This window comes from Ambystoma mexicanum, chromosome 12 (assembly GCF_040938575.1).
Source record: "Ambystoma mexicanum isolate Mex_15411 chromosome 12, UKY_AmexF1_1, whole genome shotgun sequence".
NCBI lineage: Eukaryota > Metazoa > Chordata > Amphibia > Caudata > Ambystomatidae > Ambystoma > Ambystoma mexicanum.
In genome coordinates this window covers 1111625647-1111646215 of record NC_090936.1, presented here as the reverse complement: position 1 = coordinate 1111646215, position 20569 = coordinate 1111625647, and the positions used below count along the sequence as shown (strand labels likewise).

General features: G+C 46.2%; 1 protein-coding gene across 1 annotated transcript in view; it reads left to right on the top strand.

The window, feature by feature from the left end:
* KIN (Kin17 DNA and RNA binding protein) overlaps positions 1 to 20569 on the top strand; it is a 375593-nt gene that overhangs the window by 310380 nt on the left and 44644 nt on the right. Inside the window, exons 10-11 of the mRNA XM_069629676.1 lie at positions 3360 to 3428; positions 17108 to 17207. Of these exons, the coding sequence (XP_069485777.1) occupies positions 3360 to 3428; positions 17108 to 17207 (169 nt within the window). The remainder of the gene's footprint in view (positions 1 to 3359; positions 3429 to 17107; positions 17208 to 20569) is intronic.

Genomic DNA, 20569 nt, shown 5'->3' with positions numbered 1-20569 from the left:
GATTGAAGTCACCTCATATCCAAAGATTATCCACTGGCTTTATTTGACTCTGAAAAGTAATGTTAAATTGTATTTGAATTGTTGCAACAAATTGCCTTTTTTTAAAAATGCTTATTTAAACTGATGTTAAATAACTATTTTTAACTCAAACCTTGAGTGTAAGTGTTACTTGGATACTTGTATTTACGAATTTCAATTGTACAGCTCTACAGCTCACATTTACCCTTCTTGAGATGGACGTGGGTGCTCAGTCAAGCTAAAAACGTGTGTAGTACAGACCTATACCAAAAGGTGGGTTACCTAATACCAAGCAGATAAGTGTTGTGTAGTCTCACACAGTGTGACTGCACCAATTCTTACCTAACTGTGTCAGTACCCAGTATACTTTTAAGAAGTGTATAATACAGTTTATAAGGTAAGTAAGAACTTTATGAAACAATTGTAGAATATCACCAAAGCAATGCAGGGAAGCACAGCCCAAGGTTACACGTTTAGAAGAGCAGCAGCTTATCAAAACCTATATACTTTTAAGAGGATCTATCAGCAACTCAAATTTAAATGTTAAATAAGAGACTGTCTTAGCACTGTACAAAGCAGATCAGGGAAAGCAAAACCTAATGGTACACTTTAAGAAATACACTATGTATTTCAAGGTAGATAAACCCTATTGGTGATCTTTTACACTCATTCAGTTAAGAATGCTAAAACAGTACCAACACATATTACTTTTTAGAATGTGGAACACTATTCAGAGTAAGTAAAGCAACTTGTATACTTGTACATGTGACTGCTTAAATAGTAGTGGCTCACACCCACAATCGTTACAGGAAAATGACAGCAATGGCAGATCCACTGTTAAACTAGTACCGGCTTACACTAGCAAGTGTTAAAACAGTAACTGATAAGTAAGTACCTTTATACTTGTTACAATTTCCAGACAGAATCCTTATCATCAAAGTCTTTCTCTAGTCTATAGCATGAGTTTTCTCAGAGGCAGAAGAGGGACCCGAGTGTTCTAGGAGCCAGCTTTAGGAAATTCAGGATATTGCTCAGTTGCAGGAAAGTCAGAGTTCCAGAGGATATCTTCCTTAACAAGTAAGTATTAGCTTCAGAGTTAGTGTTCAGGGACTTCAGAGAAGGCTCCCTATATGCGTTCCAGCATTAGGCCTGGGCAAGTGTTATGGGTGAAATCCCAACCACACAAATCATCCCTGTAGCCTCACAGGAGTCACACAAGACTTAGATAAGTATTACCCAAGCCAGCACAGTACCTAGAAAAGAAGAGCTTTGAAGTGGATGCCTTCTGGATGCAGCAGCACAGGACCTAGTCCCTGGTTTCTTGGTCTGGAGACGAAAGAACTGAACACTAGATGGGAACTAGCAGCAGCAGTCATCAGAGGAGGCTTCCAGAGGAGGATCTTCACGTATTTTCGCGGCTCTGTGGATTTAGCGCCTTTTTACAGCAGCTAGATGAACGAATATTGCTGGTCCGATTCTCTTTTCTTCACTAATCTGGTCCTGCGCTCTGGTGTGTGGACTTAAAGGATTCAAATCATATCTCTGGTGATCCAGCAGGAGTCCACCAAAGTTTCAGCGAGGTTTGGACTTCAGAAGACCATGCACTGCACTCAGGCTTGAGGTCCCAGGGTATTGGCGGTTTGTTGCCCAGCACGGTTGCACCCCGTCGTGGGATGGCTCAGAATGCAGGTTTTTTTGAGACTAGTGGGTCTCACCAGCCTCTGGGCAGGAGTCGTTTTTTTTCCGAGGCACCCAGGTCAATTGGAAGGAAGAAAGGAAGGGTTGCATCAGGCTTCGGTTACACAGCAGAGTCTCCGGTCACTGGAAATAGCTACAGCTGTCTTTTCGTCATCTTCCTCTTCAGTTTCAGCTCCAGTTGTCGACTTGTCAGCAGCTTCCAGGTTCTGAGTTTTTATCAGGGACTACAGCACAACTTCTGCATGCTCTCCCTGAATTTTACAGCAAGCGTGGTCTGACTGTCCAATCAGGACAGCCAGCTCCTCACTGGGAGTTTGTTCCTTTAAGGTAAGGTGAAAGACAAAGGGTTGCACGGTTTTGGATGCCTGTGCCGCTTCCTCCCTTCTCAGACAATCTGGACCCTTGGCTGTGAATACAAAGGATTCCCACCGAAGACAATACTTTAACCCGGGTCTTTTCTGCCTAGAATCGCACAAGAAGACCAAAGAAGCAACAAGCTAACCAGAAATGGCGAAAAAAGGAGCCCACCATTCTAGAAGAATGGTGACCCTCCAGTGCATTACCAAGGCTGATTTGACAGCCTGTGAGTAATGAGACTAAAAAGTCACTAAGGTAAAATCACTGCCACCAGCCATTCAAGTAAACTTGTAATTGTAACAGAAATGTTACCAGGTAAGTAAGAAAGAGGATACATTTTATCCCATGAGCACTCCACATAAGGTGGGGTGTGCTGGCTCACTTCAATCAATGAAAAGGGGATGTGAATCCCACTTTACTTCTTGGGAACAGTAATTTACTCAAGAAATAATAAGAGAATTAAAAAGGAAGCCACTGCATTTGAAATGCTATGTGCTACCATAGCTACCATAGTACATTACAGTCAGTCCAAAGTTATAGGAAACTATAACTCCAATCACACTATGAAAAAGACATGCTGCCTGTGGCCTGAAGCATTGCATTAGTTTTCTATTGTTTTATTAGCTTTTAAATTTTACTTACCCATCTGGAGAATTTACTTTGCCTTGAGCATATATAAAATAAATAACTTTTGATACAACTCGGCACTGTGTGTTTCTTTGGTGCTATGTATTTTCTAAGTTCTTGGTACTGATCTACGGCTCCCATCTCCCTCCTAAAATAAGCCTGGCTGCTCTGCCACACTTTCAATACCTTGAGTGGTACAGGCCTATGCTAGAGGTTGGAGCGCTGTATACCAAGGGGATAGTTTTATAAAGTCCTACCACAGATGGACTTTAGAAAAACTCCCTAAGGGCCACCAGCATGGCCCTTTTTTGCTTGGCTATTTCAATAAAGGTTTTTTAAATATTTGATTTTAAAAGGCAATGATGACATTTGGATATGCCAAGAGTCTTATGTGAACAAGAGACACATATTTTAAAGAACTATGGCAAAGTGACAGCATAAAAGGTGAACATGTCTTTTCCCAAAACGCATTGTGAAGTTCCCTCGATTTTCAGGCAAGCGTCTTCCAAGTTTCCCCTCTACATACAAGAAGCGGGTCAAACAGAATGCTCAATGTTGATATTTATTAATTATGCTGATTGTGCAATTTTAGAACAAAGTGAAATCTTTTTAATCCATTTATTGTTAACCATTCCTTTTCACCATCTAATTTGTTTTAGGAAATTGTTGTGAAAGTTGTGACAAAAAAACTTGGAGATAAATACCACAAGAGGAAAGCAGTAGTTAAGGTAATTTTGTTTTGGTTGGGACACACCATCTTTGATATAGACTAATGAGCTGTGTTGTGTGTGTCTGTTGGGCTTGTGGGTTTATAGGTTAACCATTTGGGACATCATATTTCTAATCCTGGACTTTCGTTTAACAAGCCAATGCATACAGTGTGCTACAGTAATTGGCGGGAAGATGAATCTTTGGCTTGTAATGCATTGGTGTTGGGACAGTTTTGCTAAGGTCCAACCAAGGGCTTCATGTAACCATAAATCAGACAGTACATACGCTCCACTCATAGTATAACGCTGTACCACCTGAGAATGTGGGTAGCATGGAGAGAGCAGCCAGGGGGAGAAAGGGCTGTAGCTTGGTACAAAGAAATGGTAGCATAAATATGGTCCAAAGAAACACTGAAACACTATGTATTGTAAAAATAAAGGGTTTTTTAAAATCCAAATAGGTCAATAAAAATCTTGGGTAAATAAGTACTATAACATATCATATAAATACAATTATAAAAACTAACTCAATACTTATGGGTTACAACCCAAAGTATAACCTTATCAAGAATGCACTAAGCAGTCGGGGTGCGTCAAACCTACAACCCATTCGGAATGGCAATTTCACTGCAGAAAATCATCTGTGTGTCTGTGTGTTGGTGTTAAGGCAATTTCTGTAGCACCCTCTGTTGGGGATGCTACAACAACCAACTGTAGGTGAGGGCTAAAACACCTGACAAAGAAAGGGAAGCCAACCTATCTTAAATGTGGGTAGCATGATCAGAATGACAAGGCTCAACCCTCAGGTTGGAGTAGTAGGTCAACTACAGAGATCGAGAGAGTCTCTCTCTCTCCCTCTCTCCCTCTCTCCCTCTCTCTCCTCTCCCCCCCCCCCCCCCGGAAAATGTATACTTTAATAAATTCACACGTCTAAAACTGTCAGTTCAAGTAAGGACTACAGTCATAATGCACAGTATTGAAAGAGACCAAGTATATTAAAAAAAATAGTAATGCCTATACAAGCACTCACCTACCCCCAATGTCTATATGTGGGTCCTTTACCAAGGGCCAGCGCCCAACATAAAATAACAGTTGCGTAGGGAGAAACAGGATAGTATATAACCCAACAAGTAGGTAAGTAACTAGTAGCCAGTTTTAGGACCGTTTTTCTGAAGTCCAACTAAGGGCTTAGTGTTGGGGAGAATGTTCAATTTGAGTGGATTGTGTCCTCCAATGTATTCCTAATCTTAGATGTATTCCATCCAGCTTTAGCTGCTTCGTAAAAAAATGTGTCAGAGTTCGTCGATGTCGTCGAGTCGATGGTCCCTCGAAGGCCTCCGTCGAGGGTGACGTCATAGGGTGTATAAGTAGCATGTGCGGCGCCCGTTGGCCTCAGTTCCATTTTTCCACAGTATACATTGCTTCGGAGATACGGCGCGCCTCGAGTTCTGTGAGAATAGCAAATAATACGAATATGACCATGACCCCGAGATCGGGTTACAAAAAGTGTAAGTCGTGCGGTTCAAAAATGTCGATCACAGACCTGCACAGAGTGTTTGTGGTGCCTCGGAGAAGGCCACGACATGGAGGCCTGTACAAAGTGTCAGGCGATGACAGGGAAGGCCTTGCGAGAGAGGAAGGGAAAACTACAGGTAGGTGGCAAATCCGACTGTAAAGCCTCCAGCGTCGAGTCGAAGTCCCGTGAGGAGAAATATCCTCGACGCGAAAGGCATCGGTCCAGGTCCGAAGCGATTCCCATCGCTCGTCGTCTTCGACGAAAAAATTGAAGAAACAACGCCACAGGTCCCCCTCCACCTCGTCCTCGGACGAATCCCCAAAAAGGATGAAATGTCCCACTAAACATTCATCATCCGAAGAATGGGAAGCATTCAGGGTCAAAATGATGGAGGTGTTTGAGAAAGCGAAGCCTCGGTCCGCGCTTTCCTCGGAAGCTGGCCGGGAGCGTCATCGCTCTGACACTCGCTGGAATATGGCACCCCAAATGTCCCAGAATGCCTGATTTCAGAAGAAAGCAGGATGAGGGATTTGGTTGAATCACTACACAATGCAAGTGGTATTGATACATCTCCTGAAAATGACTTTGGTAGACCAGAACCAGGAGAGAACATGCCAGTCCATCATACCGTCAGCTAATGACAAAGGTAATAGATTATTTAGGATGGGCCGGACTTCCAGCCCAATTCATCCAAGATGAACTAACAGACATATTGGATCATGGTCCTACGGAAGACCCAATACTACCTTTTCACGTAGCCTTGCAAAATAGGGTGGCCAAAAATTGGGAGACTCTGGATTCTATTCCGCCAGTGAATAAATCCATTAGTTCAAAATACTGCCCTGCCAGTAGCGACCCCGGCTATCTGTCTAAACATCCCACTCCCGAGAGTTTGGTCATACAGGTACCCACAGCTTCTAACAAACTGGCGTACACTTCTATCCCTCCGGACAGGGACGATAAGCGGGTGGATGGCTGGGCACGGAAGGTATTTTCAGCTGGAAGCATGGCGTTAAAATCAGCCAACTCCACATGTGCCTTGCCAAAGTTTTCGTACACTCTGTGGGAGTACATTGCGATGGCGGCGGAGCACATACCAGAAGGGGACGAAAGGGAAGGATTCCTAGCCATCGTTGGAGATGGGAAGGAGGCTATGCAGGAATCCCTTGAATCTGGATTGGACACTGTAGATAGTGTGAGCAGGTCCATGGGTACTAGCACGGTAATGCACAGATTTGCATGGTTACGGAAGTCGGGCTTCGCACCAGACGTGCAGAACCGTCTCCTGAACATGTCCTTTGACGGGTCTCACCTTTTTGGCAGCAACGCTGACGAGAGCCTTGAGAGGTTGCAGACCTCAAAGGCAGCTGCCAAATCTTTGGGAGCTGCCATTAGGCAACCTCAGCCTTTTCGTGCACCAGGTCAATCTTGGAGGGGATGATCCTATCGTTACTACTCCTCATATGGAAAGGTGAGAGGAATGGCCAGTCAAAGGGGCTAGAGAAAGGCCACTCACGGTGGACGAGGAAAACGTGCAAAGCCAGCTCCAGCTCCAGCTACAGCCTCTCTGCCATCAGCAGCTGCAACAACCGCCACAAAACCACTTTGAGGACTTGCATCACAAGACACCTGTAGGAGGCAGGCTGTCACAGCATCTGCAAGAATTGCGAGCCATTACTTCAGATGTTTGGGCTTTAGAAATAATAGCCCAAGGTTACTGCCTTCCTTTTCTAACACAACCTCAAAGCTATCCACCAGGGAGACACCCTTTGAAGTTTTCAGACCCGCTCCTACAGCAGGAAGTTCTAACCCTGCTGGAGAAAGGTGCTATAGAGCCAGTACCTGCAGCGGAGAGGAACAAGGGATGGTACTCCCCGTATTTTATGATCCCCAAAAAGGACGGAGGACTGAGACCCATCCTGGACTTAAGAAACTGAAGGACAAGTTCAAGATGGTTACCCTTTCTCAGATCCTTCAGGCCCTTCAACCTCAGGATTGGTTTGTGTCATTGGACCTCCAGGATGCTTATTTTCATGTGCCGATTCATCTCAAGCACAGACAATACCTGAGGTTCGTAGTTGGTGACTCACACTATCAGTTTCGAGTCCTGCCGTTCGGATCGACCTCCACCCGAGGGTCTTCCCCAAACTGATGGTAGTGGTGGCAGCGCACCTCAGGAGAGGGGGGATTCACATCTACCCCTACATGGACGATTGGCTGATCAGAGCACGTTCTGCCGAACAGGCACTGGATCACCTGAAAGTCACCTGCCACTTCCTCCACACACTGGGCTTCTCCCTCAATTTCAAGAAGTCACAAATGATACATTATCAACGGCTCCAATATATAGGAGCTGTATTAGACACATCCCTGGGAAAGAGCTCGCCTCCCAGGTCGAGGGCTCAAGACATTCTTCAGATGGTTTCCAAATTACAAAATGCCCAAAATCTTCAGGCCTACGACTTCTTAAGGTTACTCGGCCTCATGTCATCCTGCATCTTTTTGGTGCCGGAGGCACGTCTGAGAATGAGATCCCTTCAATGGGCTCTAACGACTCAATGGTCCCAGTACTCGGGTCAAATGACAGATCTTCTCCAGATTCCGAACAAGGTCCATCAAGATCTTCTATGGTGGACTTGTTCAGAGAATATCCAGAAGGGAGACATTTTTTGGCAACCATGGCTGGAGATCACAGTAGTGACGGACGCCTCACTCAGGGGGTGGGGAGCTCATGCCAACGATCTGACAATCAGCGGTCGTTGGTCTCTGTCAGAATCCAAACACATCAACCTTCTGGAGCTGAGAGCAATCCGACTAGCGCTTAAAGCTTTCCTGCCATCTGTCGGGGGAAAAAATGTCCTGATAATGACGGACAACACAGTGGCCATGCATCATCTAAGCAAAAGAGGTGGTGTAGGGTCACTACCTCTGTGCAGAGAGGCAATGCAGCTCTGGTATTGGGCAATTCAAGAAGGAATCTCCTTAACAGCAGTTCACCTAGCCGGGGAGGAGAACATGACGGCAGATGCTCTGAGCAGGCAGAGCACGGTGTCCCACGATTGGGAACTGGCTCAGGAAGTCATTCAAGAGATCTTCGCCCTTTGGGGAACCCCTCAAGTGGACCTATTTGCGACTGGATTCAACCGGAAGTGCGAAAGGTATTGCTCAAGAGAATTTCCCGCGAGAGGAGTTCTGGGGGACGCGTTGGTGGTGGAGTGGAATTTCCCACTATTGTACGTGTTTCCTCCGATTCCTGTGATTCCTCAGGTCATCAGGAGACTGAGACGCTTCGGGAGCCGCATGATCCTAATTGCCTGGATTGGGCCAGGAGAACGTGGTACCCGGACCTTCTAGACATGTCCATCTGTCCCCCAGTACGTCTTCCTCAGAGAGAGAATCTTCTCTCTCAAAGGGAGGGTCAGGTTTTCCATCCAGAGGTCAAAACGCTCAACCTTCACGCTTGGTATCTGAAAGGCTGAGAAACAAGGATTGGAACCTTTCAGATGACGTCATGGAGGTGTTGCTTTCGGCAAGAGGGCCAGCAACAAAGTCTATATACCGTTGCCGTTGGAGAAAGTTTTGCAACTGGTGCAGAGAAAAGAATGTCGATCCTTTTCTATGTTCTATTCCAGAAGTACTGTCCTTCCTCCTGACCCTAACGCATAGAGGTCTAAATGTTGGAAACATTAAAGGTTATCTTGCGGCGCTTTCCATCTTCAAGCGCTCGTCGGAAGAATGCTCCTATTTCAAAATTCCTTTGGTAGTGCAATTTTTAAAAGGACTCACTAATGTGTTTCCTCCTTTCCCAGTACCAATTTGGGATCTCAATCTGGTCCTAAAATTCTTAGTGTGCTCCTTTTGAACCTTTGCACACTTGCCCATTAAGGTTACTGACATGGAAAACTGCTTTCCTAGTTGCTTTAACATCTGCAAGAAGAGTGAGCGAAATGCAGGCACTGTCTTCTGGGCCACCCTATACTGTGTTCCATAAGGACAGAGTTGTGTTGAGGGTTAAACCCTCATTTTTACCAAAAGTGGTATCTGTTTTTCATTTAAGTCAGAAGATTGTTTTACCTGCATTCTATCCTCCACCTCATCCTAGTAAGGAGGAGGAAAGATTACACAGGTTGGATCCGAAAAGAGCTTTTAGCTTTTACATCTCTAGGCTGTCTAAGCTTAGAGTGGACAATCAGCTGTTTATTGGCTACACAGGAAAGAAATTGGGTCAGTCAGTGACAAAGCAAACAATATCACGCTGGATTGTGCTTTGTATTTCAGAATGCTACAGATTAGCACAAAAAGACCCACCAGAAGCTCTAAGGGCTCGTTCCACCAGAGGCATCGCATCTTCAACAGCCCTACAAAGAGGTGTTCCAATAAGGTCCATTTGTGAAGCAGAAACTTGGTCCTCGCTGCATACTTTTTCAAAATTCTATAGCCTGGATGCTTCCCAGTCTAAGGAGCTGAATTTTGGTAAAGCAGTACTATATTCAGCCATCTAAGGGTATCGAAAAAATCTAATGCCTCCTCCAGAGAAATTGTCCATACTGCTTTGGGAGTCTATCTAAGATGAGGAATACGTTGGAGGACACAATCCACTCGAAGAACAAGTTACTTACCAACGGGTAACTTTCTTTCGATTTGATGTTCCTCCAACGTATTCCTCATCAACCTCCCATCCTACCCCTCTGTAGATTTTTCCAGGCTATTGCCACTCCAACTCTCGCAAGGCAAATACCTGTCTCCCAGCACAGTCTACATAGTGAAAAATCAATAATGAAAGGGGAAAAACAGAACTGAGGACAATGGGCGCCGCAGTGCTACTTATACACCCAATGACGTCATCCTCGACAGAGGCCTTCAAGGGACCATCGACTCGACGACATTGACGCACAGCGCCCTCTGCCGAAATTCTTTTACGAAGCAGCTAAAGCTGGATGGAATACATCTAAGATGAGGAATACCTTGGAGGAACATCCAATTGAAAGAACGTTACCAGTTGGTAAGTAACTTGTTCTTCTGTGCCAATTCCCTTTAACCTTAGAGACCCCCAGCTCTTTTGCTGGACTCTGGGCTTTTTAATTTTTACTTCCGAGTGAGTGGGACTTTTTTCTCACACCCTCATTTTTTTCCTGACTAAGATTGTCTGTTTCTCTCACTGTTTTATGGAGTCTGGTAAACACCATAGGCATCTGCTTTTGCATTGCGACACACAGCACCCTTATTGCAGTGCCGCTGAGAAGTCCCTTGGACTTCTCTTAATGTTTAACTACATTTTCTTGGGTGAACTACTGTTCCCAAGAATAGTAAGATGACCCCTGTCTCTCTTGCCTTTACTTTATGGGTCCAGCACACACCACCCTATGTGGAGTGCTGGGGGGTTACACAGTAACTCCTTTAACCCATTTCTCATGTAACATTTTGTCATACTAACTCACTTGAATGGGTGGTGGCAGTGGGTTATTTTTTACTTTTTTACTACCTGGTGACCTGTATCTGCAGGCTGATACCTCAGCTGCAGTGGAGTACCCAAAGGTGACCATTTTCACAAAATGGTCCTTATCTTCTTTTTTCGCCATTGGTCAGTTTTTCTTCTGGGCTTTTACTCTGTTGTTTGAATCATGACACTATAGCTTCCCCGCTTGCCACCACAGGACCCCTTCTCCTTCAACTCCCTGTTGCGGGAGGAACGTTCTCCGGCCCCTCCCATTCTTAACCAGGTCATGGACCTGAAGGGCCCCTCGTTCGAGTATTGAGATTTTTGTACTTACGTGCCCCTGCCCTCTTGCGTCTACTCCTGGCACTGGCAAATTCAGCGCCAGAGCCATTGGTGTTTCCCGGGGCCGATACCCAGCGTCATCAGTCCCCCATGAGTTCGTCTGACGCCCTACTTATGTCGCTCTCCATGACAAGGCGGTAGTCTTGGCCGCCACATTCAAAGATGAGGGCGAAAGGGAAGCCCCAGCAGTACCACACTCACTTGTCTGACAACCATTTGGTGAGTGGGCCGCACATCCTTCTACTCGCAAGAGTGAGCGATGAGAGGTCCTGGAAGATAGTCACTTGGGCTTCACCGTAGTTAACCGGCCCGTTCTCCTGGCACGCTCGAGGATTCACGTTCTTTGTTCATAGTAGTGGAAGCGTGCTAGCACCGATCGCAGGCCCCTTCTGCCTCCCCCAGCTCTATGGGCTCAGTCGATGGTGGGTTCATCCATTGTGTCATCTCCGAAGAGCGTGCAGACCACCTCCCTGATGGCTCTCCTGATGTCACGGTCTGTCACCCCCTCTTTTTCTGCAAAACCAAAGAAGCGCAGATCATCACAGCGTTCCCTGCTCTGTCATCCAGTTTAAGCATGGTCTCTGCCTCCCTCCTCTCCAGTTCCGCCAGTCTCACCTCCGCCTGCATCTCTATGGTGTCCACCAAAGTTTGATTTGCCTCCAGACCCTGCATGCTGTCCTCCATGAAGAGGAGTCTCTGTTTCATCGTGTCCAGCTTCTGGTCGAGAAACAATCTAATACCCCTAATTTCCTCCATGAGGGCCGCCACATCAGACTTCGTGGCCACTGGGTCCCCTTCCATGCTGGTTCGTGGGTGGCCAGGCCTGCTCCCCCTCTCAACCCGCCCTTAATTTAAAACCTCTGCAAAGCGTCTCTCCAGTGCATAGGCCCGGGGGTGCGATCTTGCAGCGCGTGCCTCGTTGGGTGTCACTGGACCATCACTAGATACGTGTTCCTGGGCCTCTCGTCGGGCCCTCCCTGGGCCCCGGTGATGCCGATAGACCAGGGGTCCTCCCAGCACCCCTTTCATTCTATCTCCAAGCTCCTCCTCCTGTGCAGGTAGGGGCTCTGTGCCCCTGCGGGCTAGGTTTGTGCGAGTAGTTTAGGGGGGGGTGGTTGGTAGGCTCTCCTCAGCTCTCCACTGTGACACAGGGGCGGTCTACGCTTCTCCTACGTGGCCCCTTTTTAGGTGTGGGGCCGGCTACTACCACCCTAGGATTGGGTGACCACTCTATGTGGTGGAGTTGTTCCTTAAAGCCTCTTCCCCGAAGCCTCCTGGCAGGCCCAGAGCAATCGCACTGGTGCGCCCTTCACCTGTGACCCCCGAACCTCTGTGTGGGGGGCAGGACCCAGGGCCCACACATTGGGCCAGCTTGCATTTGGATGGATTGGCAGTTAGGCCGGCTTCTCTGAGGGCTTTCATAATAGTAAAGATGGAAAAGATGGTCTTCCCTGGTTTGACTATAAATGACTATATCGTCAATATAAGCTCCACAGAAATCAGAGTAGGGCTGTAATATTCTGTGCATAAGGCATTGGAAAGTGGTGGGGGGCCCCCGTGTAAGCCAAAAGGGAGATATTTGAACTGGAACAGTCCCAGGGGCGTTGAGAAAGCTGTCTTTTCCTGATCAGGTCCATGCACAGGAACCTGCCAGTACCCTTTGGTTTAGTCTAGGGTTGATAGAAAGGTGGCATTTCAGAATATTAAATCGTCGATGCGTGGCATGGGATAGGCATCGAAGTCGGAGATGGCATTAACTTGGCAGAAGTCTATGCAAAACCTCTGGGAATGGTCCGGTTTTGTGACCAAAACGATAACTGTTTACGGCTTCCGGGAGTCTACATGGTTTCAGATGGACCACTTTTACTTTGGGTGTTCTAATATACTGATTAGTGCCTTTCACTCTTCCTGGTTTCTCTGAGAATACATCGGGAAATGATGTAACTAAATCTTTTAAATCTTCTTGTTGTCTGTGTAGCTCTTGAGGAATTAATTCAAAGTTATCTTTTTCTTCTGGTATCAAACAGGATAGTATGTTGGCATTGGCAGCTGAAGTGTCTTTTGTTTCCTGTCAGTTGAGCTACCTTATAAGTACAGGTTTCTGTTCGTATCAATATTTCGAATGGCCCATGCCACTTGGAGACAAGTTTGTTTTCCGAGGTAGGCAAAAGGACAATACTTTTTGTCCTACGGAAAACTATCTTAGGTTTACCTTTTTGTCATAGATGGATTTTTGTTGTGCTTGGGCTTTTTCCATAAGAATATATACTAGATTTCATATGCTCTTGCAATATGGTAGTGGTTTGCGAAAGGGGAATGGGTGCCTCTTCTCTTTCTTCCCAGGTCTCTCAGACCATGTCCAGGACATCTCTGGGTTCTCTCCCATTGAGTAGTTCAAAGGGAGAGAATCCAGTGGATACCTGAGGGGTTTTCCTTACTGCAAAGAGCGCCCCATGGATCCTAAGAAAGTTGGCAGATGAGGACAGGAAGGTCCTAGTCCTTCCTGTGCTTATCTGGCAACTTTCCTAAGATCATTTTGAGTGTTTTATTGAATCTTTCTACCAATCAGTCTGTTTGGCGGTGGTAAACTTAAGATCTTAAGGTGGTAATATGGCTACTTGACTTCACCCATGAGCTTGCTTGTGAAATTGGAACCTTGATCTGTCAGGATTTCCTTAGGAAAGCCAACCCAGGCAAAATATGGTAATAGGTGTTTTTAAATCTGCTGGGTGGTGATGTTCCGCATAGGGAATGCCTCAGGGTATCTTGTAGCGCAATCGACAATCACGAGGACATATTTATTACCTATTTGAGGTTTCTAACGGTCCAATGATATCCATCCCAATCCTTGAGAAAGGGACTTCTATTATTGGTAAAGGATTCATAGAAGCAGGCAAGGGATTGTGAGTACTGGTTTTCTGACATTTTTCACTTGTCTGAATTAAGTTTCTTTTATATCAGCATGGATACCTGGTCTGTAAAACTTCACACTGATGAGCGCCTGCGTTTTAGATTGTCCTAAGTGTCCCCCTGTCCATGCAAATGTGCACTCTAGTACGATATTCCAATGAGCTTTGGGGATTACTGAGTTTTACTAGGCTTTCTGTGGATGTTTCCTTGCTATACAGTAATCCCTGCTTTAGGAAGAAAATTGACTTCTCTTCTCTACCCGGTATCCAGTCAATATATCTAAAACATTACTGAGTGGTACATTTCAGAGTGAACCATAACACAGAAAAACACTGCAAACATTAATTAAATAAATAAAGGGTAGTGGGGTTAAAATGGGTCATGGTGGCGTTATAAGGTTAAAAAAATTGGGGGCTTAGGCAGGACCCCCCAAATAAAAAAAACAAAAATAAGTGGCATTTTTGTCCGCAATGAAATGTACCACTCTAATTGTGGTCGGTAAGATCACATATAACCTCTCTACTCCCTCCCCTTTGAGAATTGCTTGTAAGAAAGCCTCAGCAAGGGCTGGATCATTTTGCTGGGCGAAGGCGCTGTCGGGAAGAATGGTAAGTTCTTCTTCCCTTTTCTCTTCAGTGACAGATGGTTTATCAGCTTTCCCAAAGCCCAAGGTACCTCTCTCACTATCTTCCAGTTCACTCTCTCTAAAATGAGGAAATGGATCCCTTTATGGAATTCTATGTGCAATTTTGTCCCCACAGTATACTTCAAATGGAATTGCCCAATGGTTCTGTAAGAGAACCTTTGTCTCCCCGGAAGTCGGGATCTATGATGCCTGCTAGACAATCTAGTACGAACTTCCAGGCAAGGCCAGATTTTGGGGCCAATCTTATATGAAACCCAGGAGAGGGTATCTAAACTAAACTAAGTCTGTGGGAATCATTCCTTTTTTCCCTGGAGGGATAGTAGCTTCTCTGCTGCTACAGATATCAAAACCTATTCATTCGTTCGTGGCAACAGAGGGGTTTGAGTCTCTAGGACTAAGCTTCTTGAATTTTAGGGTTCCCCAATTTCTCAATTGAGTCACATCCCACACCTGACACCGCATGAAAGGAAGGCATGGTATCAACAGTAAGACAGACGCAACTGACCACAGTTCAAGGATGTTTATTGAACTTCAAAAAGGGTTTGAAAAACGCCCATCTAATCCTAAATCTACAGATGGGAGCAAGCTATGACCATCAAATAATAACGCTGTCCTAGTGTTGTCTTATCAAAATGAAAGGGCCTATACTAATAAACCTATTGCCAATCCTTACCTCTAAACACAAATAGTGTGGGAAAAGTGTTAAGAAAAAGAAAGACGTGTTCTCAAAATGATATGTCAGGATGTTCAGGCCTTTGGCCTCCCTTCCCTACGTTTTCAAGTTCAATGCATATTGTCAACAAACATTATATAGCAGATATCTGAAACCTTTGGCTTTCCAGATGTTTTGAACTACAACTCCCATCAAGCCTACCCAATGTCAATTGTGTGGGACTGTGAAAGTTGTAGTACAAAACCTCTGAAAAGCTGCATGTTACAGACCCTTGCAATTGAAACGCACAAACTACAGAAGGCATGCAGTGCTGAGGAATAGATGTAATACTGTACATACCATGGACCCTACATGAGGAAGGGAATACTGCATGCTAATGTAGGCTTAGAATGTGAACTGAAAGCCTTCACATTCTGCAAAAAAAACAGTTAGTTGTAATAGTAATAGTCTTTTAAAGTCTGTCTGTTTTAATCACATGCATGCAGCCCAACCCCCCTGCTAGGGCAATATCTATATTTATAAAAGTGAAAATGTGTGGGTTTGTGGCGAAGAGTTGTTCCTTGTACCATTCCACACTGTTTCACCAATCTGCTCCAAATTGTACAAAGGTACCTGTTGGGGCCCTCTGGACATTACTGGCTACATGACATTTGGACACCCCACCCCGTTCCCTGGATTTCAGCAAAAGTCAACATTTGTTTGTGGGTCTGTGGCGTTATTCTTTCTACAATTCCACACTGTTTCACCAATCTGCAACACATTTTGCATAGTTTCCTGTTGGGACCTTCCAGACATAAGTGGCTACATGACATTTGGGCATCCCGCCCCTTTCCCCTGAACATGTGACTGTTGCCTAAAATCGTCAAAAAGAAAATGTGGCCATAGAAGGACCGGTCCTCAACACTAGAATGCACCGTTTCTGGGACATTTGCACTGCAACAAACTGCACCACACCATGGTGAGGCAACAAGTGTGGTGAGAGCACAGTAGGCCCCAGTATGCAGCAGTACACAAACGCAGCCTGCGCCTGCAAAAAGGATGCAAACAGCAGAATAGAACAGAAGAAAGAGGGAAAAGGGCTGGGGAGAGGTTGCACATGAGAGCCAGGCACGGCAGAGGCCTTAGAAAAAGGAAGGGCAAACAAAGGATACAAACAGCAGAAAAGAACAGAAAAAAGAGGGGAAAAGGGCAGGGGAGATGTTGCACATGAGAGCCAGTTACGGCAGAGGCCATAGAAAAAGGAAAGGCAGAAGAAGGATTGAAACAGCAGAAATAAAGGAAAAGCAGGGAGCGCACAGTGTGGGGTGGGACACTCACCTCTGCTGGGGCCAGGACGCAAGATGGAGTGGAGCGGTCCTGGTCCCAGACGGTTGCTTTTGCCTTCCTCTTAAGTAAAGGCCAATCAGGGGTAAGCGAGGCGGTTCAGGAGCGAGAAAGAGGGCAGGGGAGAGGTTGCACAAGCAAGCCAGGTACAGCAGAGGTTGTCGGAAAAGGAAAGGCAGAAGAAGAATGCAAACGGCAGAAAAAAGGCAGTAAAAAGGAAAAGCAGGGAGCACACAGTGCACGGTGTGGGGCACTCACCTCTGCTGGGGCCAGGACGCAAGATGGAGTGGAGCAGTCCTGGTCTCAGAAGGTGCTTTTGCCTTCCTCTTAAGTAAAGGCCAATCGGGGGTAAGGTAGGTGGGTCAGGAACGAGAAAGAGGGCAGGGGAGGGGCTGAACAAGAAACCCAGGTATGGCAGAGGTAGTAGAAAAAGGAAAGGCAGAAGAAGGATGCAAACAGCAGAAAAAAAGCTGAAAAAAAGGGAAAGCAGCGCACAGTGCAGGAAGGGGGGGCACTCACCTCGCAGGGGCCAGGACACAAGATGGCTTTGTGTAGCGTTGACTCTTACCCTCTCCATGATGATACAGAAATTCTGCCTTTCTGGCTCATTATTTCTATCCCACCAGCACTTTCTTTAGAATTGTCTGCACTTGTATACTCCTTTGAGACCATTTGCACTTTCCAGACAGTGACAGCTAACCAAGATTGCTTCTCCTGTGTTTTAATTTAAATCTTCCCAGTGGCATTGCCGTCTTAATAGAGACTCGAGTGTTCCTAGTTAATGAGATTTAATTGGCCTGTCCTTCAAACTCTGCAGATTCATCCTGTGTCCCTTTTGTTTGTATAATAGGAAGTCATTGATAAATACACGGCAGTTGTGAAAATGGTTGATTCTGGAGACAAACTGAGGCTGGACCAGGCTCACCTGGAAACTGTCATCCCTGCACCAGGTAAACTCTGATTGATGTCACCTGTGCCTTAACACATAGACTTTTATTGTAATGGATGGTTTCTTTTGAATCGCGATCAATTTCCCCATTTGATGTTTTCAGTGCCATTTTCGTTTATTAACTACGGTAGTTTGCACTTTTCCTTTTAGATGATAACAATGGCAACAGAATGAAAATACTGGCTTAGGCAATTATATGCACTACACCATATTTGGAAATGTTCTGGTGCTACTTTTCAAGCAGAAGTCGCTTTGAATGTGCAGGTGCGTGCAAAAACTAGAGGTTAGGTAGGGGCTGCTGTGTGGCAGTAAACTGTGAAATGGACTGAATAATAGTTGTCGTTGCCTACGTGCTATCAATATTTATACATCTGTGTATTATGCAATTTGTGTGTGAGTGACCCTTTCCAAACCAGCTGGGTCATTTTAGTGTTCCATGTCGTGCCTAAATTGGCTATGTAATGTAGCGAACCAGAAGGAGGAGTTGGACGTTTGCATATTCTTTATTTGACAAAAATAATAAAAAGGCCTATCTTGCCCTATTGGTATGGGATTTTCCTTGCCTAACCAAACTAGCCAAAGAAGCTCTTAAGTCATTAGAAGTCTAAAACAAAACTACCTCTGTCCAATAATCTAATCCTATCTAGCCCTATCACTTGGAGCAAACAACTAGATAAGTTAGCTTTCCTTTAGCCGGACCTCTCAGCTTTCTCTCAAGGTTTCCAAGGTACAACAGTTCCAAAATGGGCTATAAAGTCTGTATTATTTATTCATCCGGGTTCGGTAACCATGTCTTATGAATTTCTGTAGCTCATGATATGTGCCTAAAACTTTGTTCTCTGGGAACTTGAGACCGTTGTTAGGCCTTTTTTGATAAAGTCCAGCTTCTTGGAACTTTATAAGACTATCCTCCCATCTTAGGCTGCGTGCAGTAATTTGCATACTAGGCCCCGCATACTCCCTCGCACTTTAGGCCGTGTATGCCACCTAGCATCCTAGGCCTTCCTCGCATCTTAGGCCGCATACACTATCCTTGGCTTTGTTTGTTTCCTAGCAATTATGGATTGCGTGCGCTCACTCGCACCTTAGGATGCATGTGCTCCCTTGCATCCTGGGCCATGTTCGTTCTCTCGCAATCATTGATTGTGTGCGCTCACGCGCAACTTAGGCTGCGTGCGCTACCTTTCAACTCTAGGCTGCTCTCTCTCCACTTGGCCGCACGCACCCCTCATTCCTTGCATGCCCTCTCCTTCCCCCTATCCTAGCCCCCTTCCCCTCCTTTGCCCCTTCCCCTCTCCTAGCTCCGTACCCTGACCTATTGTGTACTGTTCCTGAGGTTTTGTTCTCCACGGTTGTTGGCTATATTGCATTGCCTGCATCCCTGCTGTGTTCATTCTTTTCTTCTAGGTTCAGGTTCCCTGGTCGATTGTTCTGCACTTTTGCGTTTTTTTTATCCATGGTTGTTTGGTCACATTGCACTGCCTGCATCCCTGCTGTGTTCTTCCTTACCTCTAGGTTCCCTAAGTGATTGTTTGGTTCTCTCGTTTTTGTTTCCACATGATTGTTTGCTTACATTGTACTGCCTACTTCCCTGCTGTGTCCATTCTTACTTCTAGGTTCTGTTGGCAATTGACTTTGTCAATGTATTGCATCTGATTTTCTGCCAGTTTTCTGTTCTGGGTGCCCCCCCTCCTACTGTGTGCCCCCACCCTAGTGTTTCCCCCTCCTGCTTGCTCCCTCGCTCACTCCCACTCCACTCTCCCTTCTCCCCCCTCCCCCCACTCTTCCCTCTGCACCCTCTATGGTGCTCTCTGTCTCACCTATCTTCTCTAACTGCTTTTCTATCGCCTATCCTATCCTTCTCACTAAGTCTGGCAGGAACACGTTCAAAAGGGATATCCTGGTCTCCAAGCCAGTCCTCCCTATCGCTGATACCTACACCAGTGCCTCGCCTCCTATAGAACAGACCCTTACCAACATCCTCTTTGTCGTTTCCTCTTCAGGCCTATGGACCCCCCATATGGTCTCTGTTCTCTCTCCTTTTTCCTCTTCACCCATTAATGGTGGCACCTGGTGGGAGGCCCTCCTGGCCCCCTTCCACTCCTACAAGACCATCATTAATGTTTACCTAAACTGCACCATCTTGGTCCAAAGCCCTCAGGCCAACCACCTCCTTGTTGATGGATGCTTCCTGCGCCTTATCAACTTCCTTTCTTTTCCTGCTGTGCCTTCTTTCCCCTCTCTGGCTCATCTGCCACCCCCATCCTCTACCACCTCTGCGGCTGCCTCTGCTGCATCTCCAGCCACCCTTTTGCCTATTTCCTCCGCCATCCCTCTGGCATCCTCCTCCTCCTCCTTGGCTACCTTGCCCTCTCCTCCTTCCTCCTCTGCCTATCATTAGGTGCCTACAACTCTTCTGCAGGGTGTACCTCTGACCTGTATCCCTCCACGGAAGACCTTCAAAGGGGGCAACCTGCTCCACATTGCTACTCTCAGCTCTCGCTCAATTGTCAAACACTCCTCTGACATCTGCCGTCTCCTGGAAGAACTCGATCTGGATGTACACGGTCTAACCGAGATGTGGATCACAGCCAGCTCTGTCACAAGCTTTGACACTCTCCTTCCTTATGGCTACAAGATCCTCTCCGTGCCCAGAACCAACCGTCCCGGTGGGGGCGTAGCCTTGATCTTCCCAGATGGGATCCCTGCTTCCATCATTGCTATGCAGGACTACTCCTCCTTTGAATGCCTGGTCTGCAGGCTCTCTATCTCTCCTGGCCTTTCTCTCACTGCAGCCACTATCACCAGCCGCCCAGCCAGGTAGCCTCCATGAGTGGGCGGTCCTCTCCTCTTCCCTCCTTGCCTCTACCTCTCAACTTGTCCTCCTTGGAGACCGTAACATTCACTTGGATGCTTCCTGTCCTTATGCAGTACTCTTTTGCAACCTCTGCGACTCTCTGTCTCTCTCTCTATTTTTCCCTCGGGCCCGACCCCCTCTGCAGGGCACACGCTGGATGTTCTGATCTCCTCAGACCTCCAACTCTTCAACCCTCTCACCACTACTCTCTCCTGGAGTGATCACATTCTCCTTTCTTCCCATCTTTCCCTCTCTACCCCTCAGGCACTGCCACCTACCTTCTCGGTCATTGAACTCATGAAGCATCAGTTGAGGCCTTTCGCCACTACTTTCTCTACTCCTTCTGCACCTTTTGCTGAGTCACATCCTGACACAGCCCTATCTAAGCTTCATCTTTATATCCCTGACACTCTTGATGTACTTGCCCCTGTCATGAGGATCCGCTTGAAGTCCAAATCCAAGTGCAAACTTTGGTACGACTCCGACCTCGTCGCCCTCAAACACAA